Raw genomic sequence first — 21,183 nt, 5'->3', positions numbered from 1 at the left:
TAAGATAATATAAGATATAAGATATGCCTTTATTTGTCCACACAATGGGGAAATGTTGATGTTGCAACGCAAGTAGATACAGAAGAAAAGAACAGATAACATAGAAAGCTTTAAAAAAAAAAAACACTCTTATCACACTTCTTATAAACAAAACTCTTATAGACCGTTCGTAGACCGCGATCGTAAAGAGGTATAACTTGCTGAAATCGGTGAAAGGGTTATCTCTTATCTTAAAAAGCAATAACATAGAGTCTGCTTTATGACATCATAAGCAGACGCTCAATAATAGTAGCAAATCTGGCACATATCCGGAGGTGGCATTGGGATTGGCTTTTAACAGGCGATCATCAAGACACTTTCACGCTCCAGACCTTCTCCAGCTCCTCTCTGAGGCCTTGGGATTTCTCTAGATTCTCATGTTCCTTTTTCTGGATGTTTCCATCCCATGATGCACTGCAATGTCCACCACCACGGCTTTCCTCTGACGTTTCGTCCTGGATAGTGGCTCTCACACTCACTAGTCCTCGGGCTCCTTCCTTACGGCTCGTGTACAGTCTCAGGGTGCTAGTGTCCAGTCTCAGGGTGCTAGTGTACAGTCTCAGGGTGCTAGTGTCCAGTCTCAGGGTGCTAGTGTACAGTCTCAGGGTGCTAGTGTGCAGTCTCAGGGTGCTAGTGTCCAGTCTCAGGGTGCTAGTGTCCAGTCTCAGGGTGCTAGTGTACAGTCTCAGGGTGCTAGTGTGCAGTCTCAGGGTGCTAGTGTCCAGTCTCAGGGTGCTAGTGTCCAGTCTCAGGGTGCTAGTGTACAGTCTCAGGGTGCTAGTGTCCAGTCTCAGGGTGCTAGTGTACAGTCTCAGGGTGCTAGTGTCCAGTCTCAGGGTGCTAGTGTCCAGTCTCAGGGTGCTAGTGTGAGGACCACCTTCCCTCTGTGTGGACCACCTTCCCTCTGTGAGGACCACCTTCCCTCTGTGTGGACCACCTTCCCTCTGTGTGGACCACCTTCTCTCTGTGAGGACCACCTTCCCTCTGTGTGGACCACCTTCTCTCTGTGAGGACCACCTTCCCTCTGTGTGGACCACCTTCCCTCTGTGTGGACCACCTTCCCTCTGTGTGGACCACCTTCCCTCTGTGTGGACCACCTTCCCTCTGTGAGGACCACCATCCCTCTGTGTGGACCACCTTCCCTCTGTGTGGACCACCTTCCCTCTGTGTGGACCACCTTCCCTCTGTGTGGACCACCTTCCCTCTGTGTGGACCACCTTCCCTCTGTGTGGACCACCTTCCCTCTGTGTGGACCACCTTCCCTCTGTGTGGACCACCTTCCCTCTGTGTGGACCACCTTCCACCTTCCCTCTCTTAGTCACCAACTAGTCATCATCTATATAGATCTATATATATATATATACATATATATAATTTTGAATGGATGAATGAATAAATATATAACTTATGTTGTAACTTAGCAAAGTTACAACATAGATAGAATAAAACACAACTTCCTCTTGAGTGTATTTCAGCTCTTTGGACGCTCTTGGACCAATCATATCGCTCCTTTGCATTAACCCGGAAGTAAACAGTCACAAGCCTGTTCACTGACCGCCCTTTGCTAACAAACTGCTCACGTTTGTCTTCACAAACTCATATTTACAGCCTAGAAAAGCTGTTTTATTCGTTTGTGAAGACGCAGTTTACATTTACAATCTTGTAGTAACATGTGAGTGAAAAATGTACGTAGATTCAGGAACTGCTCCGTGTTGCAGGCTTCATTTACCTCGGAGAAACATGAAACATGAAGCATGAAGCATGGCCGCGGCTCAAGCTGTTGTTGACCGAGGACTCGTCAGGTACAACTGCTTCAAACAGTGACATGTTCTCCCGGGATTCTACCTGTGTGTTTGTCACAGCTTTACTTTGGCCGTCTGTGAAGAAAAGTCGACAAATAAAAGTTGAAAATGACAGGAAGTAATGCTGATTTCTTGTACAACTCGCACACAAGCATAATACACATAATACACATAATACAATATAATACACATAATACAATATAATACACACATGACATGAGTCACACTAGCAACTGTTTCCTCTTTAAAATGCAGCAGGTCATTTCATTTAGGGCTGAAAGATTCATCACAATGGAATCAACATTTTATTGAACAATTAGCCGTGGCTGCAAAATGCATAAACACGTCCAACCCTGTAGTTTAGATCTGTACAAACATGTTCTAAATGCATCATGTGACTTTATTGGTTGGTCACTTTCAGTCACGTGATACATTGTCCTGGATGTGGGATGAGCCCATGAGTATAATCTGTGTTGACATGTGTTTGTCACGTGAGTTCATTAACAGCTCTGTCTCAACCACAACACATGATAATCATTCAAACATTTAGCTTTATGGATGTGGAATTTTCATCATCATTTTCATCATTGTCATCAATAAGTGACATTCTGTCAAAAATGTAGAGACAATTTCCGCGAGACGGTCTAAACAATCATTTTACAAAATGGCAAAAATTGTCAGGTATTATTTGTCAAATCGTAACTATTGTGCAATTAATATGGATCTTGGCCCTTGGTTACATTATGGTTGCTAGGAACCAGTCGTGGAATTAGTTCTACGTCTGTCACATCTGCTCATTTACAACCAGGAAGTAACATTATAAACTTGTAAAATTAGAAAAACCTACGCACATCTTTGTGAAAATCTTAAATATAATCATGTTCACCATGCTTTAGTCTAACCTGTCATACATACTTAAACTCATCTAGTTTAGTTTGAATGTGAGTGGGAAATGTGCATATTCTTGTGCATATTCTATAACTAACTCTTGAAATGTCTTATGCTCTTTTTGTTTCAGCTGATTTGCAATGAGGACTAATAAATCCTACAAGCTAGTGCTCCACAAGAAGGGCTTTGGTGGCAGTGGTAAGTACAAAATAAATAAAACAAAGTCTGGTGAGAGGACTTAAATGAGATTCAGAAGTGAAGAATGTCAAAATCAGCTGAAAACGGAATGTATTTATTCTTAACCTTTATTTAACCAGATGAACTCCTCTTTTCAAACACATGACACAAAAACCTGCATGAAACAGAACAGGACCAAAGAGAACATCGCAAGCAAACGCAAAAGACCAAAAAAACACCCTAAATAAGTTAAATCAAAGCACCCCATTTGTCCACTTTTATCAGACTGATCCATTTTCAGAAAGGGAGTGTCTGCAGAGCCGCGGCCGAAACTGCCATGTTATTTTTGTGCTCCTGAAACTGCGCCGCTATTTGACCGCGTTTTAGCGCCGTTTTAGACCGCGCCGGGTTAGGGTTAAGGTTAGGGTTAAGGTTAGGGTTAGGGTTAGCCATGGGTTAGGGTTAGGGTTAGCCATGAGGCTATAAGGGAAATGCCGCGGTCCCTGAAACTGCGCAGCTATTTGACCGCGCCGCAGCTCTCCAGCCACGGCCTTTCAGATTAAGTCCAAATATCATGATACTTATGTCCAGTATAATGTCAGTCCAGTCTTTGATCGTCGGCTCAGTTTGGGCCTTTTCCCTGCAGCAGCAGTATATTCTAACGCAGGGGTGTCAAACATCCGGCCTGCCGAACATTTAGAATTTATATATATATATATATATTTTTAAGTTGTTTTTTTTTCGTTCATAGAACCGTAGTTACATCCGTAACCGTTTTTATCGCTAAAACTAGACATCCCACAATGCCGCTGGTGGCCGCCCCTCCCTGCGCGGCTCTTCACTGCCGTGTGTGCTGCCGAGGGAGAAGTGCTGAGAGAAGTAAGACGCGCGTTTGCGCACTTTACAGCACTTTACAGCACTTACGCACGTCTGAGCAGAGGTCTGAGCGAGGACAGAGACGTGTGGCTTTAGGAAACACGTGGAAGAAAGAAAGAAGACAGTTTTGTGGATGTTAGAGTTGTGCTAAAAGTGAACTAACTTCTGTGATGATGCTCTGAGGAAAACATCCTCTACAAACCTGGACAGATCAGGAGCCACAGGTAAAAACACAGGTCAGAGTGTAATAAAGTCTGAACATGACTGTGACACACTAATGTGACTGTGACACAAACACAATGACCTCATTTGAGTCACTACATGAATCATTTGTCACTAAGATCAACTTAAACTATGAAAATAGCTCATATTGAGTTTGAGCAGAAACATGTCTGTGATATGAACGTTTCACATCATAAATCACATCAAAAGTCCATGTTCCTGTTCCTGCTGCTGCATGAATATGGACTTTTATTTTTCAAATATTTTGCCGACTCACCAACCGGTCTTTCCTATAGTGCCGTTTAGAATAATTTTATAGCGCTGGTAAACCTATCTTTCAAATAACGTATTGCGCAACGCATAAGCGTCTTCATTTTCGGTCCTCCATGTGCTTCTGTATTAAACAGATTGTGCAGGAGAGAACCTATAATGTCTTTTACATGTTGATTAGCCTCTGTCAGCGCCACTGGCCACCGCTCATGACGCTCTGCATCATGGTGTGGCTTCATTTAAATTTGACTTACGCTATGCATTCTGGGAGGGAACCACGGCCAGCAGCGTCATCACAACAAACATGGCGGAGCCCGACCCCTGGACTGTTGAAGCCTGACCCCTGGACTGTTGAAGCCCGACCCCTGGACTGTTGAAGCCCGACCCCTGGTCTGTTGAAGCCCGACCCCTGGACTGTTGAAGCCCGACCCCTGGACTGTTGAAGCCTGACCCCTGGACTGTTGAAGCCCGACCCCTGGACTGTTGAAGCCTGACCCCTGGTCCGTTGAAGCCCGACCCCTGGACTGTTGAAGCCTGACCCCTGGACCGTTGAAGCCCGACCCCTGGACTGTTGAAGCCTGACCCCTGGACTGTTGAAGCCCGACCCCTGGACTGTTGAAGCCTGACCCCTGGACTGTTGAAGCCCGACCCCTGGACTGTTGAAGCCTGACCCCTGGACTGTTGAAGCCCGACCCCTGGACTGTTGAAGCCTGACCCCTGGACTGTTGAAGCCCGACCCCTGGACTGTTGAAGCCCGACCCCTGGACTGTTGAAGCCTGACCCCTGGTCCGTTGAAGCCCGACCCCTGGACTGTTGAAGCCCGACCCCTGGACTGTTGAAGCCCGACCCCTGGACTGTTGAAGCCTGACCCCTGGACTGTTGAAGCCCGACCCCTGGACTGTTGAAGCCCGACCCCTGGACTGTTGAAAGCCTCTGACCCCTGGACTGTTGAAGCCTGACCCCTGGACTGTTGAAGCCCGACCCCTGGACTGTTGAAGCCTGACCCCTAACGCTCACTCCGAGTCCAAAAATGGCAAAATTTGCATCTTTTTTTTTTTGCCTTCAAAGTTAAAAAAATAAGAATTTACCGACCGACCCACTTGAAAAATGTTGGGTCGGGTTACAGCAAACAGACAATTTATTTTTCGGGCAGACTAACAGTATTTTTTTTTCCAAAAATAAAAACTTAAAATGCACTATTACAAATAATTTTGCACAACAGAGTTTCAAACTATGTTGTTGTTGTTGTAAAGAACTAAAAATGGTAGTTTGTTAAATTAGAACCATTAGCACTGCTGCCCCCGCGACCCGGCCCCGGATAAAGCAGTAGAAGATGGATGGATGGATAGAACCATTAGCAGATCTTATTTACTGAAATCAAAAGTTATTTCAATCCAAACATCTGAACAGGTCAAGTTACATTTGAACATAGGAGCTCTTATTTAACAGGAACTTCACAGTTCTGGCATCCACTGAACTTGTTCTGCTTGAGTTTCTGCTTGAATATCTTCAAGGATGGAGGGCAGGATGTCAGAATATCCTCCCAGAGCTGCTGTTTGGATGCGAAGGTCTCCCGCCCTCATTGACCTTTCACCCTGAATGTCTCTCCTTTTATGTCCCGAGTCAGTGATGCAGAGACGTTCCTCGCAGCACGAGCTGGTGTGAATGTCATGATGATTTTGTTTAGGGAGAGCACACTTCTTCTTTTTGTACTAAGGAAGAAAGTGGTCAGTCAGGGACCCTAAAGGGACCGACCAGCTCTCTCCCCATGATTCCAGCCCAAAACATGACTCCGCCCCCTCCTCGCTTACGTCGCAGCCTTGTGGTGGCCGAAGACCAACCATCCATCACTCCATCCATCTGGACCATCCAGGGTAGTGCTGCACTCATTGGTGAACAAGACTGTGTGAAAAGGAGTCTTCATGCATTTCTGGGCCCCTGGAGCCATTTCTGCTCAGGAGCCTTGGTTAAGGGCCCAATAGAAGGTCTATCCAAAGAAGTGCTTTTTTTTTGGTTGAAAATTTCATTCCATTTTCCAAAACTTTGAATTGTTTTATTCTAAATGATCATTGTGGTGTCAGAATGCAGTTGGTGTGGAGATGATAGCAGTGCATTTGTGTGACCATTATTTACAATACACACAAAGGAGGATTATTTATCAGTTGTATTTCTTGCAGATGATGAACTGGTCGTCAACCCGAAAGTCTTCCCTCAGGTCAATCTGGGGGATATTATCGAGATCGCTCATCCCACTGATGAGTACAGGTCAGACGCTCGCTCAGACCTTTACAAGGCATTGCAGTCTTTGTATCTCTAATCTATGTGTTTCTGTCACATTGTTCAGCCCTCTCCTGCTGCAAGTTAAAAGCCTGAAAGAAGATCTTCAGAAAGGTAAAAGATTTCAGTTTACTCAAGGAATATAATCTTTGGAAGTTGTGATTATTCAGAATGAGAATCACTTTTATTGCCTTTGTCGGTGAACAATTCACAAAATAGGAACTTTCATCTAAGATGCAGCATAAAGCAGATTATAATGTCCTACTGTTTTTAAAAGTTTGTTTAGATTACTCTTGCGTTATCAATAATTATCATTATTATCTAACCTTTCCCTTTGCGTTGTTCTTTCACGCTCAACAAAACAAAAGTAAAACCTGACTTGAATCTTTAATAACTTTCTCCTCTGAACACAAGGCTGTCATTACTGTTCTATAATCAATCAACCTTTATTTATAGAGCCCTTTACACCACTCAAAGTGTATAACATATATAAGTGTATAACACTAGTGATGTGACGCAGTCTCAGTGAGCGCGTGAGGCCCCGCCCACCCCGTGGATAGGAGGTATTTACATGAATATAATTGTGACAGATGTTAGGTGCTGGGAGGTGTACTACTGTGACGGTGTACTACTGTGACGGTGTACTACTGTGACGGTGTACTACTGTGACGGTGTACTACTGTGACGGTGTACTGCTGTGACGGTGTACTACTGTGACGGTGTACTACTGTGACGGTGTACTGCTGTGACGGTGTACTACTGTGACGGTGTACTGCTGTGACGGTGTACTGCTGTGACGGTGTACTACTGTGAGGTGTACTACTGTGACAGTGTACTACTGTGACGTTGTACTACTGTGACGTGTACTACTGTGACGTGTACTACTGTGAGGTGTACTACTGTGAGGTGTACTACTGTGACGGTGTACTACTGTGACGGTGTACTACTGTGACGTTTACTGCTGTGACGTTTACTACTGTGACGGTTTACTACTGTGACAGTGTACTACTGTGAGGTGTACTACTGTGACGTGTACTGCTGTGACGGTGTACTACTGTGACGGTTTACTACTGTGACGGTTTACTACTGTGACGGTGTACTACTGTGACGGTGTACTGCTGTGAGGTGTACTACTGTGAGGTGTACTACTGTGACGTGTACTGCTGTGACGGTGTACTACTGTGAGGTGTACTACTGTGACGGTTTACTACTGTGACGGTTTACTACTGTGACGGTGTACTACTGTGAGGTGTACTACTGTGACGGTTTACTACTGTGACGGTTTACTACTGTGACGGTGTACTACTGTGACGGTGTACTACTGTGACGTGTACTGCTGTGACGTTTACTGCTGTGACGGTGTACTACTGTGAGGTGTACTACTGTGAGGTGTACTACTGTGAGGTGTACTACTGTGAGGTGTACTGCTGTGACGGTGTACTACTGTGAAGTGTACTACTGTGAGGTGTACTACTGTGACGGTTTACTACTGTGACGGTGTACTACTGTGACGGTGTACTACTGTGACGGTTTACTACTGTGACGGTGTACTACTGTGACGTGTACTACTGTGACGTGTACTACTGTGACGGTGTACTACTGTGAGGTGTACTACTGTGAGGTGTACTACTGTGACGGTGTACTACTGTGAGGTGTACTACTGGGGGAGTGGCCTCCTGCCTGAGGGGAGTGGCCTCTTGCCTGAGGGGAGTGGCCTCCTGTCTGAGAGGAGTGGCCTCCTGTCTGAGAGGAGTGGCCTCCTGTCTGAGAGGAGTGGCCTCCTGCCTGAGGGGAGTGGCCTCTTGCCTGAGGGGAGTGGCCTCCTGTCTGAGAGGAGTGGCCTCCTGTCTGAGAGGAGTGGCCTCTTGCCTGAGGGGAGTGGCCTCTTGCCTGAGGGGAGTGGCCTCTTGCCTGAGGGGAGTGGCCTCCTGTCTGAGGGGAGTGGCCTCTTGCCTGAGGGGAGTGGCTTCCTGCCTGAGGGGAGTGGCCTCCTTCCTGATGGGAGTGGCATCCTGCCTGAGGGGAGTGGCCTCCTGCCTGATGGGAGTGGCCTCCTGCCTGAGGGGAGTGGCCTTCTGCAGAGATGGAAGTCTACAGCTGATCACCTTCTCAGCAGAGGGCGCTGTAGTCTCTGTTTGTCCCTGGCTGTGGCTCCAGTGTACCACACGGTGATGGAGGAGGTGATGGAGGAGGTGATGGAGGAGGTGATGGAGGAGGTGATGATGGACTCAATGATGGACGTGTAGAACTGCACCATCATCAGCTTGTTTTTCCTCAGCTGCTGCAGGAAGTTCATCCTCTGTTAGACCTTCTTCATGAGGAGCTGATGGTGGCTCCTCCCACTTGAGGTCCTGGTGATGGTGGAGCAGAGGAGGTGGAGGGAGTCCACAGTGGAGATGGGGGAGTCTGTGATAGTGAGGGGGGGCTGGGGGGCTGTGACTTTCCTGAACTTCTGGGCGTTGAACTCCAAATTGTTACTGCTGCACCAAAGCAAGTTTATTTGTAGAGCACAATTCGTACACAAGGCAATTCAAAGTGCTTCACACAACAGGAAAAAATGCTTTAAAATCACAAAGACATGACAGAAATCACAAAACCTTCCTGTCTACACCAGCCGGTCCTCTTCCTCCTGTGGACACAGTCGTGGCTGGAGGAGCAGCAGTTTGCCTCATCCCGTCTTCATGGGCTGTTTCAGCTTCCACCCTGTTAAGGCAGGATTATTTTAGGATTAAGTACGTCAGTCTTCACTAAAATATGAATCCCAGTGGTTATGCTCTTTGAATTATATCCTTCCATTTGGACACGCTATAGATGGTCTGGTGTAATTGTAATAGGACCCTGTCTGTCATTGACGGTGTACCACTGTGACGGTGTACTACTGTGACGGTGTACCACTGTGACGGTGTACCAATGTGACGTGTACTACTGTGACGTTGTACTACTGTGACATTGTACTACTGTGACGGTTTACTACTGTGACGGTGTACTACTGTGACGTGTACTGCTGTGACGGTGTACTACTGTGACCGTGTACTACTGTGAGGTCTACTATTGTGAGGTGTACTACTGTGACGTGTACTACTGTGACGTTGTACTGCTGTGACGTTGTACTGCTGTGACGGTGTACTACTGTGACGTTGTACTGCTGTGAGTTGTACTACTGTGACGGTGTACTACTGTGACGTGTACTACTGTGAGGTGTACTACTGTGACGGTTTACTACTGTGACGGTGTACTACTGTGACGGTGTACTGCTGTGACGTTTACTGCTGTGACCGTGTACTGCTGTGACCGTGTACTACTGTGAGGTGTACTACTGTGAGGTGTACTGCTGTGAGGTGTACTACTGTGAGGTGTACCACTGTGACGGTGTACTACTGTGACGGTGTACCAATGTGACGTGTACTACTGTGACGGTGTACCACTGTGACGGTGTACAAATGTGACGGTGTACCAATGTGACATGTACTACTGTGACGGTGTACTACTGTGACGGTGTACTGCTGTGACGTTGTACTACTGTGAGGTGTACTACCTGTGAGGTGTACTACTGTGACGGTTTACTACTGTGACGGTGTACTACTGTGACGGTGTACTGCTGTGACGTTTACTGCTGTGACGGTGTACTGCTGTGACGGTGTACTGCTGTGACGTGTACTACTGTGACGGTGTACTACTGTGACGTTGTACTGCTGTGACGTTGTACTGCTGTGACGGTGTACTGCTGTGACCGTGTACTGCTGTGACTGTGTACTACTGTGAGGTGTACTATTGTGAGGTGTGCTACTGTGACGATGTACTACTGTGACGGTGTACTACTGTGACGTTGTACTGCTGTGACGTTGTACTGCTGTGACGTTTACTGCTGTGACGGTGTACTACTGTGACGGTGTACTATTGTGACGTTGTACTGCTGTGCCGTTGTACTGCTGTGACGGTGTACTATTGTGACGTACTGCTGTGAGGTGTACTACTGTGACGGTGTACTACTGTGACATGTACTGCTGTGACGTGTACTGCTGTGACGGTGTACTACTGTGACGGTGTACTACTGTGACGGTGTACTACTGTGACGTGTACTACTGTGACGTGTACTACTGTGACGGTTTACTACTGTGACGGTGTACTACTGTGACGTGTACTGGTGTGACGTTTACTGCTGTGACGTTTACTGCTGTGACTGCGTACTACTGTGACCGTGTACTACTGTGAGGTGTACTACTGTGAGGTGTACTGCTGTGACGGTGTACTACTGGGAGGTGTACTACTGTGAGGTGTACTACTGTGACGTGTACTACTTTGACGGTGTACTACTGTGACGTGTACTGCTGTGACGGTGTACTACTGTGACGTTGTACTACTGGGAGGTGTACTACTGTGACGGGGTACTACTGTGACAGTGTACTGCTGTGTGCTTCCCTCAGAAACCATCAGTGTGGACCAGACTGTCGCTCAAGTCTTCAAACTGCGAGCCTACCAAGATGTCATAGTCAACATTGTTGACCCAAAGGTATCTATTTTTACAAGTCTGTACTAGTGATGCACTGGGATTATTAATACTAGTTTTTGTTTTACTTTGTCTTCAAGTTTTAAAATGTGTGACTTTAGGAGGAGTGTGGGTGTGGTCCTGTAACTGACATGTACAATTCTGCACCATCACTCACTGCCTTTGAGTGATGGGTGGATGTAACCAATCACAGTGAAGCGTGAACCCTGAAGAGCTGGAGGTGACTTTACAGGCGATAGATGACTTGTGGGGGCCCATCCCTGCTCTATAAAAGGATTATACAAAAGGCTTTCAACTAAATTACACAACACATTTACAAAAATAATGATCAAAAGATTATGTAAATGATTTGTCAGTTTTTTGTGAAATTGCATCGTGTTTCCAACCAAACTGATTTGTGAAGTTACACCTCAGGCGCTTTGGTCCAGAGTTTGGCCAATCCAATGTGTTGGTGTTGTCATGACGTCACATGATGGCTGTATACATGTAATACATGTTTGACTTTCAGGATGTGACCTTGGACCTGGTGGAGCTGACCTTTAAAGACCAGTACATCGGTCGAGGAGACATGTGGAGGCTCAAGAAGAGTCTGGTGAGACCTGACATCCTGTTATAGCTCATTTACATTGAATATATCATACATTATTTTATTATCTTAAAAGTTAGTCCCTCATGCACTAGAATGAGTGAGAATAAGCCTCACACACACAGACAGACAGACACACACGCACGCTCGCACACGCACACACACACACACACACACACACACAGACAGACAGACACACACACACATATACACACACACGCACACACACACACAGACAGACAGACACGCTTGCACGCACACACACACACACATTTTTATTTTATTTTTTTAATTTATTTATAGGAGATCTTCTACTGAAAGTGTTTTTCAGACTTCCTATAAGTGATCTGTTCTTCTGTATCTACCTCTGTATCTACCTGCGTTGCACCAATGAAATTTCCCCATGTGGGACAATAAAGGATTATCTTATCTTATCTTATCTTATCTTATACACACACACACACACACACACACATATACACACACACACGCACACACACACACAGACAGACAGACAGACACGCACACACACACACACACAGACAGACAGACAGACACGCACACACACACAGACAGACACACACACAGACAGACAGACAGACACGCACACACGCACACACACAGACAGACACGCACACACGCACACACACACACACAGACAGACAGACAGACACACACGCACACACACAGACAGACACGCACACACGCACACACACACACACACACAGACAGACAGACAGACACGCACACACACACACACACACAGAGACAGACAGACACGCACGGTTAGGACAGTTTCCTGTAAACAATGATCAAGTAAAGAGTAACCAGGCAATAACTTGAAGCAGAAACAGAGTCTCTCGGTCTCTCTCAAAAGGTGGAAGTTTATTCACGTGCACAGTGGATAAACACCCTCACTTTCCCTAAGACAAGTTCGTTCTGTCCCTACCTAACTTTACAATTTACAAAGTACACCTTTTATAGGTGGTAACAAACATAACATAATCACAACCCAAATCAGCTCAAAAAGAGATAGACCAGACTATCACGTCTGTGACGGTTCCAGCTATCTCTTCAGAGGTTTAATCAAAGACCATTTCCACACCGAATCCGGTCCTGACGCATTAATTGATGATTAAGAGGCGCCGGACAGTAGATATTCAGTATAATCAGGACCTCATATTCTTATCCCATCTGCACACAGGAGAACAACAAAGATATTAATTCCGTGACATGTCATGGCCTAAAACAACATTAGAATGACATGACATGACCCATTTTCTGCCATTACAATACCACTCTTTTGATTATCTTAAACCCCTGTTTAATATCATATCATCAATCAATTACCAATCAGAGAAAATATTAATTAATAATTAATAACACAACAAAAAATGAATAATAACAATAATTAGATAAATTATCAAAAAAAATATTAATAAAAATGACCAATTTAATGATTAAAAACACTAATTAATAAAATTTAACCCTTGAAATTAGTAATAAAATAATAATAATAATAATAATAATAATAATAAATAGATACTATTATTAATAAAAAATATTAATAAAGTTAACCCCAGCTCCCCCGTCCCGAGACCCCCTCCACCGGCCAGGAAAAAACTACCAAACCTCTTTGGGATAAAAGTAGAAAACCTGAGTACGAGAAAACTACAAAACCACTTTGGGATAAAAGTAGAAACCTGGAGGAATTCCACTGTGAATGGGGCTCAGGACGGACAGGCTGATGCTGACTTCTGGAAGGAAAAACAAAAAAAAATGCTCTATTAATTTCATCAAAATAAAGATTTCAGTCTATCTCCTGTCTTAATTTAAGTCATTACAATTTCCCTTTGAATCAGTGATTTCAAAAACAGTTTAAAAGAAATTAATAAAACTGTTAAAGTTTTATTTGCCTCCGCTCTTGTTTATACCGGCTTAAGGTCTCATTCCCTTGAATCACTAATGTAGCCTGTCTTGCTTAGACGCGTCTCTATCTGGCCCTGGAACCTGAACAGACACATATTGAGCAGAAACCATTTTACCCATCACTTTGAACAAACATGGGAGAACACAAGAAAACAGAATCAAGATTACCCCTACAATAAATTTATGAGCACGTCACGCCAGGAAGTAAGAGCCCATCCTAACACAGAAAAAGGGTGAGTGGCCGTGACAGTTTCAGACTCCATGAGATTACGGAGTTTGGTCAAGTTTGCGAGTCCCTGTTGGATCGCACCCCCATCCTCATCATTAGCAGGAATGTAGGTACAGCAGCTCCCTTTTAGTAAAGTGCACACCCCCCCACTGAAGGCCGTTATCTGATACAGCACAATACGATTTTGAAGTGCTACTGCGCGAAGTGCATGCATCTCCTCTCTCTCTGCCTCGAAAGTAGCTAATGTTGTGTTTATAAAAGCAGTAAATCTATAGCTAAGAGTCTCCATACGCAACATCAATTTACCCACTCCCACACTTGGGAACAATGCAAATAAGACCTTTTCCCCCGTTGTCCAAATTTTATGGTCATCTGGCACGTCAGACCCCCAAACAGCGTCATGAGATGCCAGATCCCTTTGTGTCCTGGGTGTGTGATGTGGTATGCTGGATATTATGTATGAATGATCTGAAGGAATCACATCAGCGCATCGGCCAACCCATCCCGCCGGAAGACATTCATACATGTAATATCCACAAAGAAACATGTACTCCTCTTTTGGAACGGTCCCTAAAATGTCTGGAACAGTGTAGTAAGGTGCACATGTGGTTTTGGGGCCCGCCTGAGAATTATTCAAGTGGGTGCTCAAGTGGGTGTTGTTCACCAGATAAGTACACGGGACATACACTGTGGAACAATATAAATCAGGGATTTGCCCTACCTGGAGTGGTTTAAGTTCAGATCCTGGACCGATAGATAAGGTGGATGCAATAGTCTGTGCAAAGCATGTAAATTTAGAGCCAGGTCGAATGTGGACTGGTCCAAAAAGCGGCCCTAGTTTTACATTTTTAGGAGGTCTGATGTGAATCTGAGGTCGGAACTTAATCTTGCGTGGGAGAAGAGGAATCACCGCTCTCCATGCAGACCAAACTATCCTACTCAGAAGTTTAACATTATCTCTAGAAATTAGAGTGCCAGGTAACATGTTGGATAAATTAGGCACAGGGAGAGGGAGCACGTGTGGAGAGTTGGTTGCCATAGGCATGTGTGTACATACATAACATTCTCTCCGCTTGTGACTGTCGGCTACATATTTAGCATATCGATACCAATAGTTTAGTGTATAGACGGTGGAATGGTTATAAGTGTCTGTGAGAGACTCGATCTTGGATGTGTCGTCATAGTGCAGTGTACGAGTGTTACGGTCTACCCTGTTTTCTCTGTGGGGCCACATCCAGCTAGGCAGAGTGATAAACCATATTATTCCCAACGCCAGAACTATTGACAGACCCAGTGCATAAATCATTATTCTATAGTTCAGCAACCTGATGTTGAGCTCGACCTTTCTGTCGGTCAGATACCATTTAGAGCTCTGACGCTCCGGGGGACTCCCCCCCCCAGGAGGAGCCGGGTGAGCCTCAGGAATCATGAAGACGATGAGGACAGTATTTGTGTAGATATTACCAGACGATGCAGAAGAACGTGGAGCTTTAAACCGCGCCGGGTTTTGGCAACTTGCCCCGTGCTCGGAGCACTCGATCAGTGGGCTCTGGTGCCTTTCGAGGTTTACGACCTGCTCGGACCCCGACTTTCTCGAACTTGAGATCGTTGCAAAAAGGTCCCACGACGTCCTCAGTGGTTGCCCCTTGTGTCCGACCCACGAGTGGACCGACACCCGCGTTGTTGTTGATCTCCGCAGGTGTGCTGAAGATGGCTCGGCAGTGAGATGCGTGAACCCAGGTGCCCCGTTCTGCGACTTTCACTGCGGTGTGAGTGATGAGGAGGACCTGGACCGGGCCAATCCACCTTTTGGAACACCACCTTTTCCTCCTCGGCTCTCGGATCAAGATCCAGTCACCTGGTTTGAAGTTGTGGAGGACAGCTTCTGCTGCCTTTGGGAGAGCGGCTTTCACCTGTGCAGAAATTGAGGACAACAGGTCATCCAATTCTTTACAGTAAGCTAGCATTGAGTCGTCGCACAGGGAGGAATCGGGCAGATCTCGTGGCGGAGGTGGGTCGAGGCCTATGTTAGGTGGGCGAGCAAACAGGATTTCAAATGGACTCATGTTACATCTTGCCTGTACCCGCATTCTCATGTACATCAACGCCAGTGGCAGTGCCTTAACCCAGGAGAGTCCAGTTTGCTCACATATTTTGGTCAGTTTTGTTTTGAGTGTCCCGTTACATCTCTCGGCGAGACCACAAGATTCTGGGTGATAAGAAGTATGTTTTCGGAGATCGATGCCCAGAAATTGACCCACCTCCTCTAGCACTTTTGCTACAAAGTGGCTGCCATTGTCACTTGAATTTTTTTCAGGAACGCCCCAGCGTGGCACAATCTCTGTAATCAGAGCTTTAACCACTGCGTTGCTGGAGGCATGTTTACAAGGAAACGCCTCGACATAACGTGACCAGATGTCAACAAACACTAAACAGAATTTCTTGCCTTCTGATGGATTAAGCTCAATGAAATCCATTTGCATATGCCCAAAAGGTCTTTCTAGCGGTGGGTGTGCCGCCTGTGGAATTTGTCTTGCTCTACCTGGATTATTGTTTAAACAGATAGCACAAGATTGACAAAATTTTTGGGCATAAAAGGTAAAACCTTTCATGAACCAATTCTGTCCCACAGCCGTCACCATCCCCCCTTTTGACGCATGGTCCCGTCCATGTGAGATCAGCGCCATCTGCCTGAAAAAATGTTTAGGTAAACAGATTTTTTTGTTAGGCCCAACCCAAATGCCATCACACTTCTCAGCCCCCGCCTTCTTCCACACAGAGATTTCCTCTGACGTGGAGAATTCCTGAATGGCTGATAAGGACTCTGGAAGAGAAGTGTTATTAGACACAAAACATTCATTTTGCTCTTGTCTGCAGAGATAAGATGCGGCCTTGGCTGCCTTGTCCGCTCTGCTGTTTCCCTGTGAAATTGGGTCAGTTCTGTTAGTATGAGCTTGACATTTGCATATAGCAATATCAGATGGGAGCAAGATCGCCGTCAGGAGTTCCCCAACTTGCGTGCAGTTCAGAATAGGCTTACCATCCGATTTCAAAAAGTTCCTGTGTCGCCACAACCCCGCCCAGTCGTGGCATACACCAAACGCATAGCGAGAGTCTGTGAAAATTGTGACGGACTGACCCTTCGCCAATGTGCATGCGACTGTCAGAGCCACCAATTCTGCAGTCTGTGCAGAGAAATGAGAGGGCAGTGGGCCTGAGGCCGCCACATCCCACTCAGAGCATACTGCAAAGCCAACACGGTTCTGTCCCGTGTTGGTGTCTCGAGATGCTGATCCATCTACATAAAAAACCAAGTTAGAGTTAACAAGTGGCTCCTCTTTCAGATCCGGTCTCGGGGTGCACACCTGTTCGATTGTAGAAATGCAACAGTGAGCTTCGCCCTCTTCAGGGGTGGGCAAGAGGGTGGCAGGGTTAAGCTGTGTGCATCGTTTTACTGTGACGTTAGGTAATTCAAGCAAAACTGTGTTGTACCTGAGCCATCGGGAAGCAGAAAGATGCGAAGTTTTCTGTTCCAGCAGAATCAGAGAGACAGCATGTGGTACAAGCAGTGTTAGCTCAGCATAGCCCACCAGATCACGCGAGGCCAAGACTGCTTTTTCAGCAGCCGCCACCGCGCGTAGACATCGTGGCATGCCGGCTGCAACGGGGTCCAGCTTAGCAGAGAAAAAAGCCACAGGTCGCAGGGAGCCCCCGTGCGCCTGTAAGAGGACAGAAGTCATGCAGCCGTTGCTTTCGTCAACAGTCTGTCCATGTCAGTTTGTCATTAGTCCTAAGGCCTTTTCCATGGATTAGTGCACCTAAAGGAGACTCCATTACAGAATAATTTGGGATGAACTGTCGACAATATGAACACATTCCTAGAAATGACATCAATTGTTTCTTAGTTATTGGTTTCGGTATATTCTGAATGGCTGAAACGCGCTTCGTAGTAATGATTTTGCCATTTTTAGATATCACATGACCCAGAAATATTACTTCCTCTTTAACATATTGCAATTTTGAGAGACTGGCCTTGTGGCCTTCTGCATGCAAATGTTTGAGTAAGGTCACTGTATCTTGTTTACATTGGTCCTCGGTTTGCGAGCACAACAATATGTCATCCACATATTGTAGCAGGCAGCTACCTGGTGCCAGTCGCAAGGGAGCCAATGAATCTCGCAGCGCTGCATTGTACCATATTGGAGAATGCACGAACCCCTGACACAGCCGTGTCAGAGTCCAGAGTCGATTCTGAAACTCGAAAGCAAACCAAAACTGCGAATCCTGATGAACGGGGACAGAGAAAAAAGCATTAGCTAGATCCACAACTGTGAAATATTTTGCCTCTGGAGGAATCTGATATAAGATAGTGTATGGGTTTGGCACCACAGCCACGACAGGTTGAACAGCTTCGTTTACAAGGAACTATTACTCCCGCCTCCCTCAGGGCTTCAAACACCGGAGTAATACCTTCAACCGCCTCTGGGCGCAGAGGATATTGTGGTCTACAGGGGCGAGCGTCAGATTTCGGGGTGATCACCACGGGCTGACAACCTCGAATCAGGCCGACATCAGTTGGACTCTTAGCCCACAGGTCAACCCCCACCTCTCTTAGTTCCGGTATCGCCTCTGCCCCAGCCTGAGATAAAAAACAATCTGCTCCCGGAGCAGCGTATCTCTTATCAGTGGAAACACAGCGAAAGGAATGCAGAGACGACTGTAAACACACCCGCCATGCGCCCGAAGACCGTGAAAATGTCACATTAGAGTTTGGAACACTATCCCAGTCCTCCGCCATAAAACATTGATGGACAAAATCCTGTACCTCCCCCCAATTAGCATTCTTTGGTTTTGATAATGCTACGTACAGATTTGAGTTTGATAGGCTAAAGTTTTTAAGTGAATCGGGGAGTGACACGGAGACAACAGAAAAGTCTCTACCCCAGAATAAATGTTCAGTCTTTAAAAAGTCCTCACAGCATTCATTCCAACAAGCATCAAAATCACATTCTATTTCTGTTGCATCTGTGGGCAAACAAAACGAGCACTGCAATTCTCTCACATCTTTGAAATCAACATTCTCATTGTGTGTCACTTTCTCATAGGCTAATGAAATTAACTTAATTGAGGAATTTGGAGACAATTTCCAAAAATAGTCATATTCCGGAGCCTCTGTAGGCTTTGCCAGAAAATTTAAACCATGTACCAATTCTCTGTTATTTGTGACCTGCAGGCCGTCTGATGTGGAGATAAGGCAAATTCCTGATCGACACATCAGATCCCGTCCTATCAAGTTCACTGGACACAAAGGGGAATAGAGAAATGAATGTTTGAACGAGTGACCACCGACATCAAAACATGTTAAAGGAGATGTGAAATGCTCCTTCGTTGTCTCACCAGAAGCTGATAATGAAAATGTGTAACTACCCCCCAGCCGAGGTTTTTTCGTTAGTGCAGAACATTTAATCACAGAATTTGTAGCCCCCGAATCCACCAAAAAATCAATTTTTTCCCCGTTAACGTTCAATTGGTGCTCTGGAAATTTAGCTTTAGCTTGACTAATTTTAGAATAGGTACCCTCCGGTACCACTGCACATGCCTCAAGATAGGTGATTGCGTGTGTGAGTTGTGCCAGGTGCATATTACCCTCTTGCAAGTGTTGTTGTGGGTGTTGTTCCGGTGCGTGTGTCGTTGAGCCAGTCGTCTCTGCTGCGTGCTCGGACCTGCCCCCTTCCGCCCCCGCCAGTCAATCCGACCCCCCATAATGTCCAGGAGCTGGAAGAGCTAAACATGGTTGAGTGGGCAGAGCTTGTTGTGATCTGAGTCTGTGATTGGCCATGGGCAGTTATCCGTTAGCATAGAAAGGTCCAGGCTGCATAGTGGGGAGAAAATGTTGTGGTCTGGGTACGTGGGGGGTCGGTGCGTGATTTGCTGTGGGAAGTTGATCGTTAACATAAGGTCCGGGCTGCTGTGGTGCAGCTGTGCAGTCTCTGGCAAAGTGTCCGAACTGTCCACATGTGAAACACACCCCCCTACGTTGTTCTCGTCTCCCACGCCCACGGCCGCGTTGGTGATGCCCCTCTGGTCTACCTGAAAAAAGTGTCAGTGTGGCCTCTTGTTGTTCCGTAGCCCGTTTCTCTTCCTTTTTTTTTTTGTGTCTTTGAGATAAGCTTTTGCGCATGACGTGCATATCTGCGCAGGTCATCGAGCTTGGGCTGGTCAAGTCCACCAATATACAACTTTTCCACTTTGGCAAAAATGTCTGGAAGAATGCCAGGGCAGAGGGCCCGACAAAGGCTTTCTTCATATGCTGAGCCCGGTGTGTCTACCATGCCACTCTTTTCTTTATACAGAACGGAGAATCTATGAAAATAGTCGTCTGTGGTCTCGTCTGGCCTTTGTTTACACCCCAGGAGGGCTTCAGGGTCATATTTGATTGGAAAGGCCTCAGTGATGGCCGTATTCAGCCCCTTTATAGCCGCAATGTATCCCACATTGTGTTCATAGACTGGTTTGTCGGCCCGCATGTCAATAGGTGGAATGGCTCCTTTAATTTTTGCAAAATCGCTAGTCCTCAGAGCAGATAGTAAAATTTTTCTACATTCTAACCCGGAAGGTCTTAGCTCTTGGCAAAATTCTTCGAATTCTCTAGCAAATGTAGTCCCATTGGGCACTGGGTCAGGCAGGGCTTTGGAGTTGGCCAGGACCTCTTCTGGGCTCCAGGGTCTATAAACAAACATCTGTCCCTCCGGGCCTGCCACCTCCACCATTGGCAAGGACATGTGTGGTCCAATATCTTGTCCTGTCCGTAGAAGGTTAGTCCAGTCCTTTTCTACTTGAGCAGGTTTGTTTTTTTTGTATTTTACTTGCGTTGGCTCGATGCCCCCTGTGGCTCCGTCCTCCTCGAGTTCTGGTGGTGGGTTTGGGTGGGGTCGACCGCTGGGGTAGGCGTCCAGGTCGGTGTCGAGCAGCGCCGCAGAAAGACCGGTCAAATCTGGATAAAGAGAAGGCATAGACGAAGTGATCCGTTCTTCCAGTTGTGGCGGTGTGAGTGTGAGTGCGTGTGTGCGTGGGCGCGCACCAGCCGTGTGTGTGCTGGTGTCTGCTATGAGATAAGGGTTGGCAGCAGTATGTGAATATTGCGGCGGTTTTCGACTCTCTCCTTCTTCCTCACATTCAACCTTCACAGTCAATTGTTTACATAGTCTCTTTCGCTCACGTGACTCAGCTTCCGTCTCCCACACTTTTACCCACTTCTCGTGTTTCCGCACCCACTTAACCGACTCACTTGATACTTTTTTAGATTTTAACAGCTTCTCTTGTGCTTCCTCTAAGTTTGTTTTAAGTTTTGCAATTTGACTCATGCTTAAAGACCCTCCTA

General features: G+C 46.2%; 1 protein-coding gene across 3 annotated transcripts in view; it reads left to right on the top strand.

The window, feature by feature from the left end:
• Positions 1 to 1,594: 1,594 nt before the first annotated feature.
• Positions 1,595 to 21,183, top strand: part of depdc5 (DEP domain containing 5, GATOR1 subcomplex subunit) — a 100,783-nt gene continuing 81,194 nt past the window's right edge. For all 3 annotated transcript variants that reach the window (XM_072441959.1, XM_072441960.1, XM_072441958.1), the window contains exons 1-6: positions 1,595 to 1,841; positions 2,860 to 2,927; positions 6,452 to 6,539; positions 6,619 to 6,665; positions 10,976 to 11,061; positions 11,567 to 11,650. In XM_072441959.1, the coding sequence (XP_072298060.1) occupies positions 2,870 to 2,927; positions 6,452 to 6,539; positions 6,619 to 6,665; positions 10,976 to 11,061; positions 11,567 to 11,650 (363 nt within the window). In that variant the 5' untranslated portion in view covers positions 1,595 to 1,841; positions 2,860 to 2,869. The remainder of the gene's footprint in view (positions 1,842 to 2,859; positions 2,928 to 6,451; positions 6,540 to 6,618; positions 6,666 to 10,975; positions 11,062 to 11,566; positions 11,651 to 21,183) is intronic.

This window comes from Eucyclogobius newberryi, unplaced genomic scaffold (assembly GCF_026437365.1).
Source record: "Eucyclogobius newberryi isolate DKJ021-1_F unplaced genomic scaffold, fEucNew1.0.hap1 SCAF_12, whole genome shotgun sequence".
Classification (NCBI taxonomy): domain Eukaryota; kingdom Metazoa; phylum Chordata; class Actinopteri; order Gobiiformes; family Gobiidae; genus Eucyclogobius; species Eucyclogobius newberryi.
This window is presented reverse-complemented; position numbering and strand designations above follow the sequence as displayed.